The 19,597-nt window shown below is 47.4% G+C and overlaps 4 protein-coding genes across 4 annotated transcripts in view; 2 read left to right on the top strand and 2 right to left on the bottom strand.

The window, feature by feature from the left end:
- The window catches only part of LOC113493931 (low-density lipoprotein receptor-related protein 1), a 39,623-nt gene extending 26,775 nt beyond the window's left edge, over positions 1–12,848 (bottom strand). Inside the window, exons 1-23 of the mRNA XM_026871965.1 lie at positions 12,354–12,848; positions 8,848–8,988; positions 8,355–8,486; positions 7,925–8,071; positions 7,277–7,393; positions 6,697–6,825; positions 6,413–6,602; positions 6,220–6,335; positions 5,760–6,148; positions 5,210–5,688; positions 4,890–5,132; positions 4,406–4,797; positions 3,917–4,192; positions 3,754–3,840; positions 3,335–3,668; positions 3,190–3,262; positions 2,892–3,120; positions 2,419–2,658; positions 1,850–2,056; positions 1,651–1,766; positions 1,485–1,572; positions 355–1,407; positions 47–292 (exon numbers count right to left, since the gene is read on the bottom strand). Of these exons, the coding sequence (XP_026727766.1) occupies positions 47–292; positions 355–1,407; positions 1,485–1,572; positions 1,651–1,766; positions 1,850–2,056; positions 2,419–2,658; positions 2,892–3,120; positions 3,190–3,262; positions 3,335–3,668; positions 3,754–3,840; positions 3,917–4,192; positions 4,406–4,797; positions 4,890–5,132; positions 5,210–5,688; positions 5,760–6,148; positions 6,220–6,335; positions 6,413–6,602; positions 6,697–6,825; positions 7,277–7,393; positions 7,925–8,071; positions 8,355–8,486; positions 8,848–8,988; positions 12,354–12,456 (5,527 nt within the window). The 5' untranslated portion in view covers positions 12,457–12,848. The remainder of the gene's footprint in view (positions 1–46; positions 293–354; positions 1,408–1,484; positions 1,573–1,650; positions 1,767–1,849; positions 2,057–2,418; positions 2,659–2,891; positions 3,121–3,189; positions 3,263–3,334; positions 3,669–3,753; positions 3,841–3,916; positions 4,193–4,405; positions 4,798–4,889; positions 5,133–5,209; positions 5,689–5,759; positions 6,149–6,219; positions 6,336–6,412; positions 6,603–6,696; positions 6,826–7,276; positions 7,394–7,924; positions 8,072–8,354; positions 8,487–8,847; positions 8,989–12,353) is intronic.
- Positions 12,849–13,166: 318 nt separating this feature from the next.
- On the top strand, positions 13,167–14,507 carry LOC113494404 (NADH dehydrogenase [ubiquinone] 1 beta subcomplex subunit 3). The gene is made up of 3 exons (XM_026872722.1): positions 13,167–13,271; positions 13,474–13,604; positions 14,277–14,507. The coding sequence occupies exons 2-3, from the start codon at positions 13,474–13,476 to the stop codon at positions 14,428–14,430; spliced, it is 285 nt and encodes a 94-aa protein (XP_026728523.1). The 5' UTR covers positions 13,167–13,271; the 3' UTR covers positions 14,431–14,507.
- Positions 14,508–14,810: 303 nt separating this feature from the next.
- Positions 14,811–17,970, bottom strand: LOC113494401 (mRNA export factor). Its single transcript, XM_026872719.1, has 7 exons — positions 17,574–17,970; positions 16,752–16,844; positions 16,268–16,441; positions 15,931–16,002; positions 15,575–15,850; positions 15,155–15,361; positions 14,811–14,909 (listed from the first exon to the last, which is right to left on the bottom strand). The coding sequence occupies exons 1-7, from the start codon at positions 17,718–17,720 to the stop codon at positions 14,826–14,828; spliced, it is 1,053 nt and encodes a 350-aa protein (XP_026728520.1). The 5' UTR covers positions 17,721–17,970; the 3' UTR covers positions 14,811–14,825.
- Positions 17,971–18,170: 200 nt separating this feature from the next.
- LOC113494403 (SOSS complex subunit B homolog) lies at positions 18,171–19,187 on the top strand. Its single transcript, XM_026872721.1, has one exon. The coding sequence runs from the start codon at positions 18,457–18,459 to the stop codon at positions 19,021–19,023; it is 567 nt and encodes a 188-aa protein (XP_026728522.1). The 5' UTR covers positions 18,171–18,456; the 3' UTR covers positions 19,024–19,187.
- The last annotated feature ends 410 nt before the right edge of the window (positions 19,188–19,597 follow it).

Raw genomic sequence — 19,597 nt, 5'->3', positions numbered from 1 at the left:
GGTACATACAAAATCACTAATATAGAGTTATGCCGCACGGCATTACCGGTATCATTCCTTAGCAGGCGCGTGGTGTGCGGGGCGCAGTGGTCCTTGTCGCAGGCGTACAGCGCGGCGGTGGCTGTGTCCGCCCACACCAGCTCGCCCGCGTGCACGTCCAGCGCCGCCGGCCGCGCGCCCGCTGCTGTCTCCAACGTCGTCAGCGTCCCCGAAGGCACGTCCAGGTACTGCATGCTGCCCGACCCCGCGTTCACCCAGTACAGCCGCTCCGATTCCGAGTCCACTACCAGGCCTGCAACATGCACACTGTCAGCGTCGGGTCTGCCGGCGGGCTGCAAAGCCGTGGATACGTACTAGTGACGTCGGACAGCAGCGGGTTGGCCTGCGCGTCCAGCAGCGTGTGCACGTCCTGTGCGGCGCCGTCGGCGGCCACGAGGCGCTCGCTGGCGGCGCCGCGCTCGGCCCAGTACAGGCGGCCGCGGCGCGGGTCCACGGCCAGCGCCGACACGTTGTGCGCGCGCCGCAGCTGCAGCGTGTGCTCGCCCGCCAGGCTGCAGGCCAGCAGCGCGCCGCCCGACGCGTAGTACAGCACGCCGCCCGCCCAGTCCACGGCCAGCGCGCGCGGCCGCTCCACGCCGCTGTCGGCCACCACGCGCACGCCGCCGCCCGTCAGCGCCGCGCGCTTGAGTTCGCTCGTCTCAGAGTCCGCCCAGAATATGCTGCGCTCGGAGGCGACGAAGGCCAGGCTGGCGGGCGAGGTGACGTGCGGGCCCGACAGTGTGGGAATCATATGCACCAGCGGCGCGTCCAGGTCCACGCCGCGGATCTCTCCGGCGCGGCCGATGAGCAGCACCTTCTCGTGTGGTTCGCAAGTGACGCCGTCGGCTGCCAGACGCATGACGTGTGGGCAGGCGCACTCGCGGCTGGTGGCCGAGGCCAGCAGACACAGGTGTGAGCAGCCGCCGCCGTCCGCACACGGGTTGCCCTCGCCGGCGGGCTGGCGGCTGGGGTGCACCACCTTCACGTCGAAGGGCTGCGTGAGGGTGCGCTGCACCACGGTGACGTCACTGCCGTTCCACTTGTTGGCGCGCACCACGCTGTTGGAGCGCCAGTCGGTCCAGTACACGTGCGACTCGAACACGGTGATGGCGAAGGGGTGCGAGAGCGCGGCGTGTCCGCGCAGCACCTCGCGGTGGTCCCCGCCGTCGTAGTCGGTGGTGTGGATGGAGTCGGAGCGCGCGTCCACCCAGTACAGGCGGCGCGCGCGGTAGTCCAGCGCGATGCCGTTGGGCCAGGCGCCGTCCGACAGCGAGTCCACGCGCAGCAGCACGCGCCGCTCGCGCCCCGCCAGCGTCGCACGCTCTATACGCGGCGCGGCTTGCTCCCAGTCGCTCCAGAACAGGTACCCTGCGCCAGAAAGTATCGTCACTAGTCGCTCTCCACACGCTAGCTCTTACAGCGAGGAGCCGGCAGGCGGTACATACCGTAGCGCGGGTCCGCGGCGATGGCACGCGGACTATCCATGTCCCCAGCCAGCAGAGTGCGCCGGTAGCGCCCGTCCAGTCGTGCCACCTACGAGACACATACGTAAGTCAAGGATAGTTATAATTGCACCTTAATATGCTCTAAATAGCCGTGTACGGTGACTACCTCTATCTGGTGCAGACTGCTCTCCACCCAGTACAGGTTGCCGGCGATCCAGTCCACAGCCAATCCCTCCGCCGTCGAAAGGCCTTGTCGCACAACTGCCTCGATACCGCTCAGCGCTGTCGGAAGACACGAGAATGTTATCAATTGGGGATTATTCAAGCAGGTGGTACCTAATGTAGTGAGAGCAGGTGGTTCGTACCGTTGCCAACGATGACCCCGCGGTAAATGTTGTCATCGACGACGTCGGTCCAGTACAGCTGCACGGCGCCGGTGCTGGGCTCGCGGCGCCAGTCCAGCGCGATGGTGTTCTTCAGCGAGGAGATGAGCGCGCGCGCAGTCAGCGCCGGCAGCTCCACGCCGCGCACCTCGTGCCGGTTGCTGAACACCAGCAGAGGGGTGCTTTCGTCTGCGAACATAATATTAATATGAGTAACTAGCTATTGCCCCCGACTTCGTCCGCGTGGTTAGAAGATATTAGTTAAGAATTTTTGAACGGAAGCCCTCGAAGATGTATATTTTTCCCCGCTTTTGCCACATTTTCCATCGTATCTTCGCTCCTATTAGTTGCAGAGTGATGTTAAACATATAGCCTTAAACCTTCCTCGGTGAATGGTCTATTTAACACAAAAAGATTTTTTCAATTTGAACCAGTAGTTCCTGAAATTAATGCGTTCAAACAAACAAACTCTTCAGCTTTATATATTCATATAGATATGATAAATCAGCAGATTAGGGAGGAGGGGGTGCGGAGGGAGGGGGGATGCTTACCAGTACTCTTGCAGGAGAAGCCGTCGTCAGCGAGGCGGTAGCCGGGGTCGCAGGAGCACTTGTGCCTGTTCTTGTGCGGCTGGCAGTGGTGAGCGCAGGCGCCCCAGTCGCAGGCCAGGCGCGGCGCGCAGCTGCTGCCGTCCGCCAGCAGGCGCAGCCCCGCCGGGCAGCCGCACACCGGGCCCGACGGCGCCGCGTGGCACTCGTGCGTGCATGCTGCTAGCTCGCACATCGGCTCACCTGTATGTACGATGTCAATTAATTGAAATGTGAACAACAAATACCCTATTTGTTGAACAGCCTACCGGCAGTTTTCGAGTGAAATCAATAAAAACCAATTTGAAAAAATATGCTAAGGTGCTATCTAGTTTTTATGTCAGAATATTTTATGTAAAGCGGCACCATTTCTATTTGTTACGTATTTGTCATAATTTTAATTTTGAACATTCAATAAAATTAGTGCGCGGACGTACCGCAGCGATCAGCTTCATCGGCGCCGTCCGCGCAGTCCGCGATGGTGTCGCACAGTTGCGCTAGCGGCACGCAGCGGGTCCCGTTGTCGCAGCGCAGGGCGGGGGCGGCGCAGGCGGGCGGGGGCGCGGCGGTGGTGCTGCGCGGGGAGGGGGTGGCAGTACCGCGCTCCCCGCAACCCACCTCGTCTGACCCGTCCAAGCAGTCCTCTTGAGCGTCGCACCGGAACTCCTGAACAAGCGACTGTTACTACTGCCCTCACGGGAATTAGCAATTATGATACGTCTTGTCTCTACTTACTTTTCTTATGCACTCCGTGTTGTTACACTGGAATTCATGATCTTCACAAGCACTGTTGTCGTGATTGGGGCGTCTGTAACAAATTTGAAACATGAGCGATATTGTGTTTATGACTAACGCATTCATAACATAGTCTGTCACTGACCGATGATGGTGATCGTGCGGGGGCGCGGGCGTGGGGTCGGGCAGACGGTCGCGGCAGGCGCGCTCGTCGCTGGCGTCGGCGCAGTCCGCGCGGCCGTCGCAGTGGTACTCCCAGGGCAGGCAGGCCCCGTTGTCGCAGGCGAACATGTTGGCCCCGCAGGCGCGCGCCTCGCACTGCAGCTCGTCGCTGAGGTCGTCGCGGCCGCAGTCGGGGGCGCCGTCGCAGCGCCACCAGTCCGGGATACAGCGCCGCGAGCTAGCACACGCCCACTGCTGGGCGCGACACAAGCCCGCACCGCACGCGCCCGGAGCCTCGTCCGCGCCGTCAGTGCAGTCTGTAAAGTATTACATATTAACTCACAGAACAGATTTACCACAATATACAATGCCGGCTGAGAAATAAAAGACGCTGTTACTCACCTTTTTGTCCATCGCAAATCCATGAGTTAGGTATGCAGCGGTTTGTATCGCATCGCATTAACTGATCGTCGCCGCACGTCGCATTAGCTACATAAAACAAACGTAGCATTATGTAGTAAACTTGTCGGAAATACAAGGAGAGTTCGTGAAAAGGCTCGCTCACCACAGGGTCCGGTAGGCGAGGAGTCCTCGTCGGAGCCGTCAGGGCAGTCCAGGTCGCCGTCGCACACGTACTGGGCCTCGATGCAGCGGCCGTGCAGGCAGGCGAAGCTGCCGGCGGGGCAGGGCGGCGGCGTGCGCGGGGCGGGCGCGGGCTGGCACTGCTGCGGGGCGGCGGGGCGCGGCTCGCGGCCCTCACCACACGCGCACGTGCGGCCCTCTGGTTTCGCCAGACACAGCTCGCTGCAGCCGCCATTCTTTACCGAGCAATGGTTGTGGCCTGTACGAGATCGGCAACAAACATTATGATATTACCTTGATATTACATTCCATACTAACGTACTCATTCAGCTTACGCACATTCTATTCGTTGTTAAAAGTTAAACATCTTACTTTAGTCATTTCAGTATATGTGGTGAAATGAGAGAATTGGGCGGAGTGAAAGAAAGTTGTTCGTAAATAATATTACCGGGCAGTGCGAACAAGTGAATACCTTGTCGTTGCGTGTCAGACACTAGCTTGAGGTCGTAGAGTGGCGGCGGCAGGCGGTACAGGTCGGTGACGTTCCCGTCGGGCGCGCGGCGCCGCACCGCGCCCGTCCCGTGCTCGCTCCAGATGAGCGCGCCCTCGTGCAGCGCCAGCCCGTACGGCTTGGCGGCGCCCGCCAGCAGCAGCGAGCGCGCGCCCGAGCGCAGCTCCAGCCGCTCCAGCGTGTTGCGGAACGTGTCGCACCAGTACAGCTCGCCCGCCGCCGACAGCGCCAGCCCGCTGGGCCAGTGCAGCTCGTCGTCCAGCAGGGTGCGCCGCCCGGACCCGTCCATGGCGGCCGTCTCGATGCGCCCGCGACCACCGCGCGCGCCCGCCCAAACCGACCAGAACATCGTGCTAAGGAAGGCGACCGAAACATCCATTGAATGATTTAGCTTGAGCAAGACAAAAATTCTTGACGAGAAAAAATGACTGATAGCAGGTCTCACCCGTTGCTGGGGTCAAGCACGATGGCGCGAGGGTGGTAGGCTTTGTAATCATCATCCTGCACAAGTACACGGCGAATATGCGGCGCGTCCAGGCGCGCGCAGCTCACCGTGCCCAGCGCGTCGTCCGTCCAGTACAGGTTGCGGCCCATCCAGTCCACCGCTATGCCCTCGCAGTTGTCCACATCGCGCCCGGCAAACACTTCGCGCCCGCTGCCGTCCAGCTTCTGTCGCACGATTTCGTATCTGAAACACGCGAAAATGAGAACGGCAAAGCTCGGACGAGACAGAAAGAAAGAGCGTTCTCCAGTGGCGACACCTACCTGTGTACGTCGCAGTAGTACAAGTACTGGCCCGCTATGTCCACATCAGCTGCGGTGGGGCGGGCGGCGTCGGTGGCGGGCGCGGCGGCCTCCCAGCCCGGGTGGCCCAGCGCCAGCGCCTGCACGAGCGGCGGCGCCCCGCGCGCCAGCAGCAGGTAGCTGTCCAGCTGCACGCGCTCGCAGCCGCCGCGGCCCGCCGCGCGATACCCGTGGCGGCACAGGCAGTGCGCGTGCGGCGCGCCCGCGCGGTAGGCCGTCACGCACAGCTGCGCGCAGCCGCCGCCGCCCGCGCACGGGTGCGGCGCCAGCGGCTGGCGCTGCCGGTGGAACACCAGCGCGCCCGTGGGCCGCGCGTCCAGCGCCAGCGAGGCGCGCGCGCGGGCCGCACTGTAGCGCGACACCAGCGACACCGAGCTGTTGCGCCACACCGGCAGGTACAGCGTGCTCTCCAGCATCGAGATGAGCTGCAGCTCTTGCGTCTGCACAGGGACACTCGCTACAGAGCAGCTCCGCGGTGAGGCGGCCGCGGCGCGACAGGCACACTACTCACAGCATATCCGCGGCGCACGGTGCGGCGGTTGGCGCCGCTGTAGTCGGCGCGCTCCACGCAGTCGAGGTAGGCGTCCACCCAGTAGATGGCGCGCGCTGCGGGGTCCAGGGTCACCGCGGACGGGTACACAAGCTGTCGTTGCGCCAGCGCCATGCGGGCCTCGCCCGCTAGCGTGGCACGCTCCACGCTAGGCGGCGAAGCTCCCCACACGCACCAGAACATGAGGCCAGCTCCCGGGTCCAGCGCGAAGCCGTGCACCTTGCCCACCGCGGAGTCCAGCAGCAGCCGGCAGTGTTGCAGGGCGGGTGAGCACACGTACAGCGCCTCGCGGCCGGTGTCCACCAGGTACCAGTTGCCCGACACCCAGTCAATTGCCAGATGTGTGACGCCTGCAATAATGATCAGTTTCGTGAGCACCCCACTTAAGCGCCAGTCGCTTGCCTTGCGTAGCTAGACTTACCGGCGACGTCGGGGAACAGATCGGGTGTCGGCATTACTGTGCGCCGGCTGAAGTCGTCCGCCGCCACGCACACGATGCCCGACTTGCTGATGTTGTGGTGCACGTAGCAGATGGTCCTGCACAATAACGTGAGTGAGCAAGGGCGAAGCTGTGCGGGGTGGACTCGAGAGAAAGCGGCTAGGTGTACACGAACCTGTTTGTATAGTGGAAGTCGATGGCGCGTACATTGAGAGCGGGCAGCGTGTGGTTGTGCTGGGCGGGTGGGGCAGGCAGGGCTGGCGGAGCAGGCTGGTTGGCCAGTTCGCCGGGAAGCACGCCGGGCCACACGCGCCTCACATCACGCTGCGTTACAACCACCAGAGACAGCGGCTCATCTGCAGGGTCTGTGGCCACATATCATTACGAACAATATTATACAAACTACTATCATTTCAAGTAATCTAAACATCTAAATATAAATAAGCACAGATGAGTAACCGTTTATAGCAATGCAGTTGCGTCCATCGGCGTGCAGGTTGTACCCGGGTGCGCAGGCGCAGGAGTAGGAGCCCAGCGTGTTGTGGCAGTGCTGCGCGCACGCGTCCTCCCGCGAACACTCGTCCGCGTCTGCGCAAAACATTACGTGTAGCAGTACTACTCCATTTAAGTTACAAAAATGGGAAAAAAAAGAAAACCTTGTATTTACGAAAGTCAGCTTTTTTGTGGATGCCTAGGTGATGCCATAGAAATTTTAAAACCGAGTTTGTGGGGCCGCCACCGGGGGAAAAGAATCGAATTCATAAATAAAAAAATGCGTTATCCATAATCCATAATAATATTATAAATCTGGAAGTATCTCTGTCTATCTCTATTGCTTTGACGCCAAAATTACTCGTCTAGAACTAGTCCAGAGCCTAAGAAAGGACATAGGGTTTCATAAAAACCCCATCAGCACCCCGTTAATGGGGGTCAAAGTTTACATGAAAGGTGGCAATGTTGGTTTTTTGGAGTATTATAAGGGGTGGTCAATGAATGATTGTTTTGTTCTGGAGATTTAATTCTCTACAAACTATCTTACCAACACATCGTCCGGAGGTATCCGCTTCGTAGCCGGCGCGGCAGTAGCAGGCCAGCCCCGTGTGTGTGGGCCGACACCCCAGCTCACAGTGCAGCGCCTCGCACTGACTCGCCGTGACTGTAACACAAACGAATACCGTTATTGCCTAGTCTTGGAAATTAGAAACAAACCTAGGTATACTTATAAGTAGGTCTATTTTTCCTTTAAAGAAAAATGTGGGAGTTACTTGTAACTTCCACGCTAAGGAATTTATTTTTGTACGGCGGGAGACAGGGGGCGCGAAAAAATCAAGACTTAGGAAAAGCATCTAGATCACATAAACTGTTCGTCACAGGGAAAGAAACTGCGGCCCGTCACGCGCAATGGTCATTAGCGTGGTGACTTATATCACTCGACAATTCATGCAATCTCATACTCCCGAAACAGATTTGCTTCAATTTTTTACTGAGATGTGAAACTGGTTCAATTCTGAATTTCGTCCTGAAATGGTATTTTCGAACAAGCCAGCGTTATTTCTGTCAATTGAGCGTAGTTCTAACTGAATACAACACGTATTAGCGCTTGTCTCGGCTTCCATATTAAATCCTCAGTGTCAATTTGACTTTAGCAAACTCGATTCTCTCAGAAGAAAGCCTACAGAATACTCACAATTATCACAGATGTCCCATTCGTCACTCGCGTCGGCACAGTGCCGCACACCATCACAGAACTGTTCGATAGGCACGCACGAGAACTGTCCGTCCACCGGGGTCACGCACCGCGCGCTATTCCCAGGGCACTTGAAATCTTTCTGACCTGCACAACAAACAATAAGTATCAATGTACTACAGTGTATAGAAATTTTACGAAACTATTTGTGGTAACGCGTTACTATACGCTGGCTAAAAAGCAGAAGAATACATGTTCAGGTTAAGTCAATAAGAGGCTTACGCTATCCACTTTACCAAGAAAGTGGGTAACGTCAGACTCGAAAAGAGATCCAAAGAAAGGAGGCCTTAATAAGGGGGGGAGGGGCTAAAACATTGCGAACTGTAAAGCAGTGATAACTTATGCTGATTCAGTGGGTTTGGTCACGTACACATGTTGGGGTCTTCGTCCGAGGCGTCGTGCGCGCCGCAGTCGGGCTCCCCGTCGCAGCGCCAACTCGGTGCCAGGCAGAAGTTGCTCACGGCGCAGCGAAACTCGTCGCCACGACAGCTCACGTTCCACGCTGCCATACAAAACACATCAGTTATGTAGTCTTTTAGAATGGTTAAAGTCAGAAATGAATTTATAATTTATCGAATAACTCGCGTATCCAAGCAAGTGATATGTTGCAGAACACGTTGCGCATCATAAGTTGCAAATACTCTGTCCGCTCCAAGAAATACCTTTTTGGCGAAACCAACGTTTCTAAATCGATTTAAAATGCGTAATTCCAACCCTAAAATGGTATTTCTCTATAGATCGAATCGGCAATGTGGTTGTCGGCACTTTTATGGTATGTCAAAGGATTCTTCTTAGAACAGACAAAATATAGTAGGCAGACACACGGTTTTTTGTAGCTATAATGTAATATTTTTGGCATATACGGTTGTGGTTGGAGCAGTGAAGCTCGTCACTGGCGTCGGCGCAGTGCGCGCGGCCGTCGCAGCGCCAGGCGGCGGGCACGCAGCGCAGCCCGTCCGCGCACGCGAACTGCCCCGCCTCGCACGCCGCAGCTGTTGCCGCCACTGTACACACAAAACATGGCTAGTTACAAAGTGGACAAACCCACGACTTGCATACATATACGTATTTCCAATCGCTCAAGTTGTCTTTATCAGACGATAATGTAAAAATCTATTAAGCAGCCCGGCCTGTCGTCAAGGCAAATGAGTACTTTTTCCTAAACTTTATAAGAGAACTTGATTAAAAACTGATTGTTTAATTGTTTATATTTTGCTGAAATATTGTACATTGTAAAACCATAAGGCCATCGTTTCCGATTTTGATAGATATCTTAGAACCTGCTTTTTCTGAGGACAATAATCCTCAACATAAGCGTTTTCCTACATTGACATATTAATATCTCACTAAACCAAAACTCAGGAATCGAACTAACTCAAGGATCATCTTTTCTGCTCAAGCCACTAGTAATCATATATGACATAATATATATGCATAATACAGGCGCCCGACGAAACCGCAAAACTCAAGACGTGGCAGGCCAGTGCCCAGAGCCCAACGCCCGGTAACGCGATATTGCCGCGGCCACCTCGCCATGTCTAACGAAACAAAACACGCAAGAACACTGGCGTCTGTCTCTTGAACTAAAAAGTAATAATTTTAGTTCCTGGAAATCTTTACTTGGACCTTGGCAAGTTGAAAAAGATGGTTAGTCAAGTAGGAGCACTCATTTATCTCCGTGTCTTGTTCATGTTTGCCGATGTGAACTGGCTATATTCCATAGAATAATCATTTTTTCGAATATTTTATGTTTGACAAAGTAAACCTTTTCCAAACAAAATATCATCATCCGATAGACTGTTTTCATAATTAGCAATTAGCTTTACTAAAGTACAACTACGAAAACAAAGACAAAAAGGTACGATAACGCCGTAACATATAGGCAAAGTAACTCGAAGCTAGATAATATATTTGGCTAATTAAAACACATGGTTTGCAATGATATTAACCGTAGCTGCGGTAAACAAGCCGAGGTTATCGCGGTGCGGGGCGACCTTCCCGAGCGTGCGTCCGGCACGGCCGGAGAGATGCCGAGAGCCGGGCGAGCGGGCGAGCAGGCCCGGCCCGGCCGCCTGCCGTGATAACCCCGCTATCTTACAGGTCAGGCGCGCCCACCGATGCACCATCGCCGACACACCACTATTCAAGACGACCAGACGTCTCATTCATTCGAATATCGAGCACAAAACTTATCTCATTAACAAACAATATTTAAATGTCACTCGTCTTCGATGTTAATATAACACTTCTGAATAGCTTAATTAATAATTTCTGATAACGATATTCACGATCATCACAAAAATTCGTGAAGAAATTATAGATACCTAATTTTAGCTTGCAATTTAACAAAATTTACATTTAGCAAGTAATAATAAGAGTGTTATAGTAACTTGTTATGTGAAAATAGATATCAATTGAAATATGAGCATTTAAGAGGTGAAAGCATCCAGAATGACCTAGGCCCTGCCGCGTTACGAACAAACGATGTTCTGAATAACTGATGATCGTTGTCGAAATCGACTCTCTTGGCTCACGACACACCATATTGGATGTGGGGAGACTACGCGCCCTGCTCTCTATCCGGTTTTTTTTTTGTAACCTGTTGAAGGGGTTTACCGGGCATCACTTTGCGAAAGACACCGTGGTCCTTCCTTAAAAAAAGGTAAAAGCTTTCGCATACAAGGTTCACCTCCTGTCTATCCTCGTCAACTAATTACCTGCCATTATTACTATTACAGTTTATACTAGACTTCATTTATCGACAATTGTATCGTATTAAACGCATATTCGTCGATCCATCGCGTTCAGTACCTACATTGCCTCTATAATTTATAATGTACGTCAAACGAATGAAGATTGACAGGTCACATGATCATATGCATCGACAACGCTCAACTGAATAAGTGGTGAATGAGCAATGTTTACATCCGAGTCCAATCCGGTACTCAGTTGTGCGGGTATTTCATGTCTGTATCAATCTACAAGTTGTATGAGGACTGCTTCAGCCGGAGCACGCGCCGGCCGCTGTGGTCTGCCTAGTGCAAAACGGTGAAGAGAGGGGAATAGCCAAAACACACAAAAATATTGTAAAAAATACACGGCCTCTCGGTATAATTTGTAAGAAATAAATCATATATGTTAGTGAGTTTTGGAGTGATAAATATGATTTATAAGAATGTTTTCTGAGAATTTCACGAGGCAACTAAAAGTAGGTATCATAGAGCGATCCATTCAGCAAGGTTTAACACGGTGCTTAGCGAGCAGTGCGCGGTGCGGTAGCGCAAGCTCGGAGCAGGTAATTACAACGAGTATGGGGGGGCCGCGCCGACCGGTTCGCACATTTTTTATTTGCACCACGCTTGGCGAGCAACAATTTGTATCATGTACTACACTGCAGATTACCAGATGTTTCTCGCTATAGTAACACTTTATTTCGACAAACAGCATAATGCTTGTTATTATGTGGGAGCCCTCGATGTTTATTAAGGGTATAAGAATACTTATGAGCATCAGTTCGAACGCAGTTCCGATTAAAACTACTGCCGCGGTCTCGCCGCTTTTAAGCTCCAAGTTTCGCTTTTGCAGTGATAGTGACATCTTTTAATTCGTTCTTTTAATATTAACGCCTTAGATCCAGTGTCGTCATCAATCATAGTCTGTCAAAGAAGTACTCTGATAAAGAGTACGAGATAATGCAAGAAAACAAAACCATGTTAAATGTTCTATATTTAAGTTAAGGACCAGAAACCAGCCGCTACATATCATATTATTGTTATAATAAAAAAAAGGCGAGATGGCGCGCACAGGGATGGTGCCGATGCAAAGCTAGTGCTGCTGGTAACGCTGCAGATCACGACTAACTAGTCACCTAAGGATTAGATATCGAATCTTCTTCCTAATACTACGCTACAAATAGAGTTACCTTTTACGATGAAATCGGGTTTCAATCAAAATAAAAGACAGTCGTCATAAAATAAGTATGTATGCAATGATAAAGATGCTGGCAGCTAGAATTTCTTCTCAAGCTTAAACCTATCACGCGATTAAGAAAAAAATCAGTTAAGGTCATAGTTTACGAAATCCTATCGTACGTAATTATGTTCGCTAGTATTCTGCACAGTATTCTACATTTATCTTGTAAATTAAATTATTGTTATTGTAGGGTCATCGTGTTTACTGACATCAGCTGTTGAGAGCTGTACAACGATGCTATTTTATTTGTTATTCTTATAAGTTAACTAGTATAAAATACAAAGACTAAAAAAACAGAATACATTTCTTGTAAGGGCAGCGTAACTTGTGATCACGATGGGGGCGAGCTTCTGACTCGTTCAGAAGCTCAGGGAGCGACGCAGGTCTCGTCGCTTACCTGTGGCGGATTCTTCGCCTGCAGCGAGCGCTACCGTTGTGCCGAGCAGCGCCAGCAGCAGCGCAGCTACGCGCGCCGCCGCCGGCCCGCCGGTCCCGGTCATTCCTTTGTCTTTCCGCACGATCACATGCACATCTCAGCGGCTATTGCCACTAACCACAGCACTCGGTAAAGGCTGCCAAATGTTGCGCCTTCCGATTTTGGGTTTCGTATTGAATCTATTTCTGTTTACTTTCGACGCTATACACTCATTTACATTTCAATGACTGAAACTTTATACCACCATTTAACTAATAATATGTATTGAATGTTTGAATTGTCGCTACACACAATATTTCACAGCATACTTGTTAACACTGTAATTAAATGTTTTATTTATTAACGAATATCGAAGCGGTACAGGCAAAACATCTAGCGCTAAACAGAGTCGCGCCGCAACAAAACATTAATAATTTTATATTCTATGGTATAAATGTTACCAGAGCATATTTTAAAACTTACCAAATTATTTTTTAATTAGAAAATTGGGTTATTATAACAATAATTTACTACTGAAAAAAATATATGAGCAGTAGAGAGTTATCTTGTTTTGAGCATTAACACTTAACATTGTACATTTTCCCTGCCTGACTAAATAGCTCGATTTTTCAAATCCTTTCGATAGGTACTTTTTATGATTTCTTAGCTATTGCTTCTGCTATTTACAAACTTCAAAAAGAATTGAGATTTTGTATTCGTTTTACACTTATTTACTAATTAATCTTTTTTTGAGTCCGAAAACTCAAAGCCATTAGTTTTATTTTATCTACACTCAATTCAAACTAAGTTGTTCTGTGATCTGTCACTGTCATTATATCGGAAACCGTCAAATTCGGTCAAATAATATTAAAATTGTCGAAATAGTACAACTTTACAAAGGTATAATTAAAGTTTTTTATTTGTATCAAATACCTTCTGAGCGAAATCTTTATCAAATATATTTTAGATTTCTGTAACAAGTTCATGATTTTAAATAATTTGTTTACATCTAATTCGAGAAAATTATGTAATAAATAATAGGTTAGGAGGTTTTTGTTATTAGTTCTACGTTCGTTGCTGATTGTTTAAGTGTTTGTTATAGATGGGAGGACACGGCCATGCACCTCCCTACAAAGTCCCTAACTATAAACAGTTTACAATCAAGGGCATTCCCCAACTAGAAGAACTTGAAAAGGCTCTCGAGAAGAAAGGCCTTCGTGACCCGTGGATCAGGTGATGGCCTATTTATGTCACTTTAAGACTAAGATTCTTATCTGATTTATGCATTGAATTTACTACATATACCAAATGTTAGCAAAATGCCTTTACAATTTATGCCTACTCACCTAGACTACCTAAGAATAATTAGAAACAAGCAGATACATGAGATATTTTAAACATAGTACAAAAAAATTGTGTTAGTCATTTTCATTTCTTCATTAAGATTGCTCAAATATTTGTAGTAATATAAGTAATATTTATTTATTTAATAATTTATGTACACACACAAGTATTGTGTTATATATGTTATAATAATATAACATATATTGTAGAAATCCAGGTGATTTAGCCATGAGACGATCATTAAATAGAAAATTGATAGATATTTTACATACCCTGAACTTGAAATAAGCACATAGTGTTCTTGCGGCAACAATTTAAATTAATTAAGACAAGGGCAAAGTTCTTTGTTCCTTCGAATACTTTGTGTAAATATGAATTTTGATGAACAAGGAAATCAGCTTTATTTTGGCATCTAGTAAGTCTACAACACAGTTGGCCATGCAGTAAAAACTAATGGAATCTTCTGAATTACTATTTAATACATGCAATCTTTTGTCATCAAATACTATCATTTTTATTAGTAGTTAAATAAATGCACTATAACATTGATACTGATTACAGAAACGAAGCCTGGAGGTATCACCCAGGGTTTGGCACAAAATGGGCTCGTGCTGGCAAGGCTATTTTCCGAGGTTTCCCGTTAGGCTTGGGCCTAGCCATCATCACTGTGGGCTTGGAGAAGCTACTCACTCCTAAGCATACTGAAGAACATTGATGTGCAAGCTCATTAGTGCTATTGATCATGTAGTCCAGTAATCTAATATATTAAATGTATTGTTGCTTTATTTTATATTGTGTATCTGATTAAATTATCCAAAAAATATTCCTTCCTTTACTGTGTGAATCTTGGTTGAGCATATAAGTTTTTGGGTCTTTTAGATGTCTCTGAACATTATATACATAATTATGAATTAAACATTATGTCAACCTTTAATACATAATTTTTATTTGAATTTTCGATGTATCTAGTAAATAAAACCAAAATATTAATGTACACTGCAATTATCATAATTGTAAGTGTAAATTTAATAAAAGAAACAAATGACTCGACTTTAGACCTAGGAATGACAATGGTTTAACATCTGGATACAAAAATTTTCGGTTTTGCGCTCACGTGGTACGCGGCTTCAGGTCGTCGTAGCACGCGCGTAGGTAGATAAAGTTCTTCTTGGCCGGGTTAAAGTGCTCGTGGCCCTGCGATGTACAACACACAAGATATTTAAAACTATATTAAACTTAATATGAATGCAAAATAAAAAATATACATAATTTATAGAGCATTTTAAAAGACAACTTCATCCCTGCCAATGGGGGGAAACGTGTCCAGAAGGCTGACTATAATGCCACATTGAATGACAATACTAATTCTTTGAGCAACAATATGTTAAATCTCAATATCCTAATAAGTTAATTTGAGCATCCGTAAGTGAAGGGATCACCTTAGACCAGTCGTAGCCGACAGCGTAAGCGAATATCTGTCCGTTGTGGTTGAAGGCGCATTTGGTGAGCGGCTGGTCCAGCATCTCGGAGGACTTAAGCCGCGTGCGCGCGTCCTTGTCCCAGAACGAGAAGGAGCCGTCCGAGCCCACCGTGGCCAGCGTACCGTGCGCCGGGTGGAACGCGATGTCGTTCACCGCGTAGATATCCTGCAATATAACATCATTCAGTTACTATTGTCAATAATACTATGAAGAAATCTGTTTATATCAACCATCAATTCTTTGATACCAAGAACAACTAGTAAGCTAGGTATATAAAACTAGATTTGTCACAGTCACTTTCACAAAGAAAAAGACGTAAATTGACTTAAGTCTTCTTTACTACAAAAATGGCTGCTACTTATTAATGAATGTAATCACCTGATAACCACCGGTTGTAGCAGGAGGCCGGTGACACTTGAAGGTGAAATTGTCCTTGGGATTGGCGGGGTTGACGTACTGTATAGCCACTCGGCCCTCAACACTGCCCAGTGCGAATCCTGTTGGCTGCTTGGATTTCTTGTCACGAAAGATGGCGATGCAGCGCAGCTGGTGCTTGAGCGGCGACTCGACTCGCTTGAACTCAGCTGGCTTGCCTTCTAGTGTGTACAAGCAGATGCCGCGGTCCGCCGTGCCCACGACAGCTAGTGGGTAGTCCTGCAACACCAGTCACGTGAAAGCTGTTCCTTGATAACACCACTAGGTAACACAACTCAGTATCACAAATAAATACAAACCACATCTGCACAATAGCAGCGCTCCGACAAGTTCATATTCATAATAGGTACGGCGCTGCGGGTGTCCCAAAACTGTAATCATATAACCAGGAGTAAGCAGGCATGTTATATCAGTTGCATAAGTTCATAAAACTCCAGTACAGTCACTTAAAAAAAAAGCAAACAATCACCCATCGAAGCGAAGTCAATGACTGTAGCAAAGTTGCTCAATCTTTTTAATCACAATAGCAGAAAACAAAAATACATCATCTGTAGATATTTCACAAGTGATATTTTTAATAGCTTTTAAGTATCAAAGATAAAAACATCACTAATGATTATGAAATAAAAGATGTACCTTAAGAGTCTTGTCCCATGAGGCTGTCATGAGGCAGGTATAGTTGGGTGCTTTGATCCAATGACACGTTTTCACTGGGGCCTCATGTGCTGCTACTTGTATTGACTGATTTGATGCCAGATCCCAGCATTTTACACTCTTGTCTGTTGAAGCCATGAAAATTTTCGTGCCATCCTGAATGCAAGGAGATAAAGTAAGATTTTAGCTTAAAACATTGGTATTCTAGGCTAGTGGAGTGGTCAATGGCCTGGACTATTTATTTCTATACCAAAGGTTAAGGGTCTGATTCTGACTCAGAACAAATATTTGTGTGATGAGCTCAATCATTTGTTCTGTGCCTATGGTTATACTTTAGGTATAATTAATCTAAAAGATCAGTATTTTGAAATAACTTAGTAAGATAATTAGTTGTCTAGTAGTTGAAGGGTTTACTTAGAGTGAGATTGAAAAAAATACACATAATATGTGTGGATCAAATACTAACATCATGCCATGCAACATCTAGGATAGGCCCATCCATAGTCTGCACAGCCTTGGGCACCGTTTTGCCCGAGGCCTCCACTTCCCAGCATCTCACCTGTGACATTGAACAATAGACAACAATTAATCATTAATAACCAAACTCCTTTTAAAGCAATGTTATCTATACACTTTTTTTAATAAGAATTGTCATAGTACCTTCCTAAAAAATTTCTCATGAAGGCAGAGTACATAGTAACAATGATAATAGGATTATTAATATGATTGGAATGTGCTGGGTTGTTGTGCTGTGAAAGTGATTTAGTCACACTCTTGCACATTTACAGTACATGTGGTGCAATATTCATTGCTTTTTTGACTACTCTTCTTAAAATAGTTAGTTAAGCTAGTTTTTTAACATGTTTATAGTCCATTTAGTTAGGTAGGTACAGGATTGTTTAATTATCTTAAACAATCTTGTTAAAAATAGAACTAGATTCAATTTTTTTTTAAGAAAACAATAATTATGACCAAACACCATGATTCAAATGATAATGTTACTTTTGCATTTATTTGTTAAAATCTGTTTTTGCATACAATTTCACAAGAGTTTTTTATTATTAGTCTAGTACCACATAGCACATACCCACTAGTATAGGCACCAGATATTTTATATTCACAATTTAGTATTCTGAACTGAGTCTGCTGGTCCATAAATAGATAAATGAGGATTATGACTATTATGAGGAAGGGGCACTCCTTGGCACATTATCAAATAAGTTTTTAAATAATAAATGAATCGCATAAAATACAAATAGCTGATAAGCTAGTCGGCAAACAGTCTTACCCGACAGTCCCAGCTGCCGGAGACGAGAAACGTCTGTGGTAGGGAAGGCGGCGAGAACTCCAGTGCCGACACTGTGTCGTCCGGCGGCGAAGTCACCTCCAGGTCCTTGTTAGGGTTGCCCTGGGCTCCCGCAAGTTGGTTAAACATCTTGACTTAATCTTGCTTCACTGATGTCCTTATAGCTAATTTAACACCACAATATTGTTAAACTTATTTTGTTCAAAACGCGGTAAACTTAAACTTGATTCCTATTTGATCTTCAGTAAATATATCACAGTACTTATAAATCGCTAACCAATTTAGGGCAAGTAAGCTTAGATACCTACTCACTCTACTCAGCACGGAATAAGTTTGTTTTTGAATTTTACTTCACAGAGGTTATGTTTACGTCTGGTGCTGCCATTCTTTAAACTATAACCGTAAGTGTAAAAAAATATAAAATAAAATCTACCGGCTCCAGGCTCACTCAACATAATCACCCAAAATCACCCAATTAATCATATAATATTAGAAATGTTAATTTAAATCGAAGTTTAAGCATAATATCTACTGGCCTGAGTTTTTGTCGAAAATTCAAAACGTAAATTCTGACAATCAACTGACAACCACTAACAAACTATTTGTCAAGAGAAACACGAAAACATTTTTTAAGACTATAATTTAATTGTTTATATCAAATCCATTACGATTATCATGCTATGATTACTGTCAATAATCATTTAAATAGTTTCTGATAGTTTCATATCTACCATGTATATTGATTTCTGTTGAATTCATAATCGTAGGTTACATTTTTGTAAGACAAGTGATGATTCGATAGATATTTGTGTTTAAAGAGAGTTAAGTACATTTAAGAAATACGTCATTTATCAAGTTTAGTAAAATGAGTAACATACAGTATGTACAAATAAAAGACTTAAAACCTGGCTTGAAGAACATCAACGCTGAGTTTATTGTTTTGGAGGTGGGTCCACCGACGTTGACCAAAGAAGCACGTGAAGTGCGTACCCTGCGTGTAGCCGATGCCACCGCGTCGGTCAACCTGTCGGTGTGGGACGAGCCTGGAGCGCTGCTGCAGCCGGGAGACATAGTACGCCTCACGCGCGGGTACGCGTCGCTGTGGCGCGCCGCGCTTACTCTATACTCAGGAAAGTCGGGGGATATTCAAAAAGTAGGAGAGTTTTGCATGCTCTTTAACGAGCAAGTGAATATGAGCGAGCCGCAGCCGACACCGCCGCCCGCTCCCACGGGAGGAGCCGCGGTTGCCGCTGATCGCTCCAACGGCGCTCACACGCCACTGCGAGCGCTGCAGACTCCACCGGCAGTGACGCCGCAGCATGCTGCTAAGCAGGATCGCTTTGCACCTCCAGCACAAGAGCACAGTGGCAAGCATGCTCACAAGACGTATGTCCGTGGCCGAGGACACCAGCGAGGAAACAACAGGAGGTAGCATGTGCTACCAGCAATCATTGTAAAGGCTGCGTTAGTAATGGCTGACAAACTCTTATGTGCTGTGATGCTAAAAGGAAGGTTCTAGTTATAAGGGCAATGTGTATATTATCTATCTATGGATGTACCCCTTAAAATAGTAAATCTATTTGAATCTTACACTTATTCTCATTTTTCAGTTTAATTTTATGTTATTATTTGAGAACAACATAAATATGTGTATATTGGATTGCCTGTGCTATTTGAATCATTTTCTGCAAATCAGGACAAGCCAAACACCATTTAGTTTGGCGAGACATACAACCAAAAAGCTTAACCACGTCTGGATTTATCTGGACACCTGGCAACCCTGCATGCAGCTGATTAATTGCTGGGTCATTTTGAGTACATTCAGAGCATGTTCAATAAAATTGTTCTTTGTGTCATTTTTGAAAGAACTGGGGATATAATGACAGGAGCCTAATGTTTTTATAAAGGCATCCTTCAATCCGTTAAAGTTGTTTAGATAGTTAAAATCTCAGGCTCATCATAGTAATATAGAGAAAACACTGTATAGAAAGGGACTAAAACATCTG

Source organism: Trichoplusia ni, chromosome 5 (assembly GCF_003590095.1).
Source record: "Trichoplusia ni isolate ovarian cell line Hi5 chromosome 5, tn1, whole genome shotgun sequence".
Classification (NCBI taxonomy): domain Eukaryota; kingdom Metazoa; phylum Arthropoda; class Insecta; order Lepidoptera; family Noctuidae; genus Trichoplusia; species Trichoplusia ni.
This window is presented reverse-complemented; position numbering and strand designations above follow the sequence as displayed.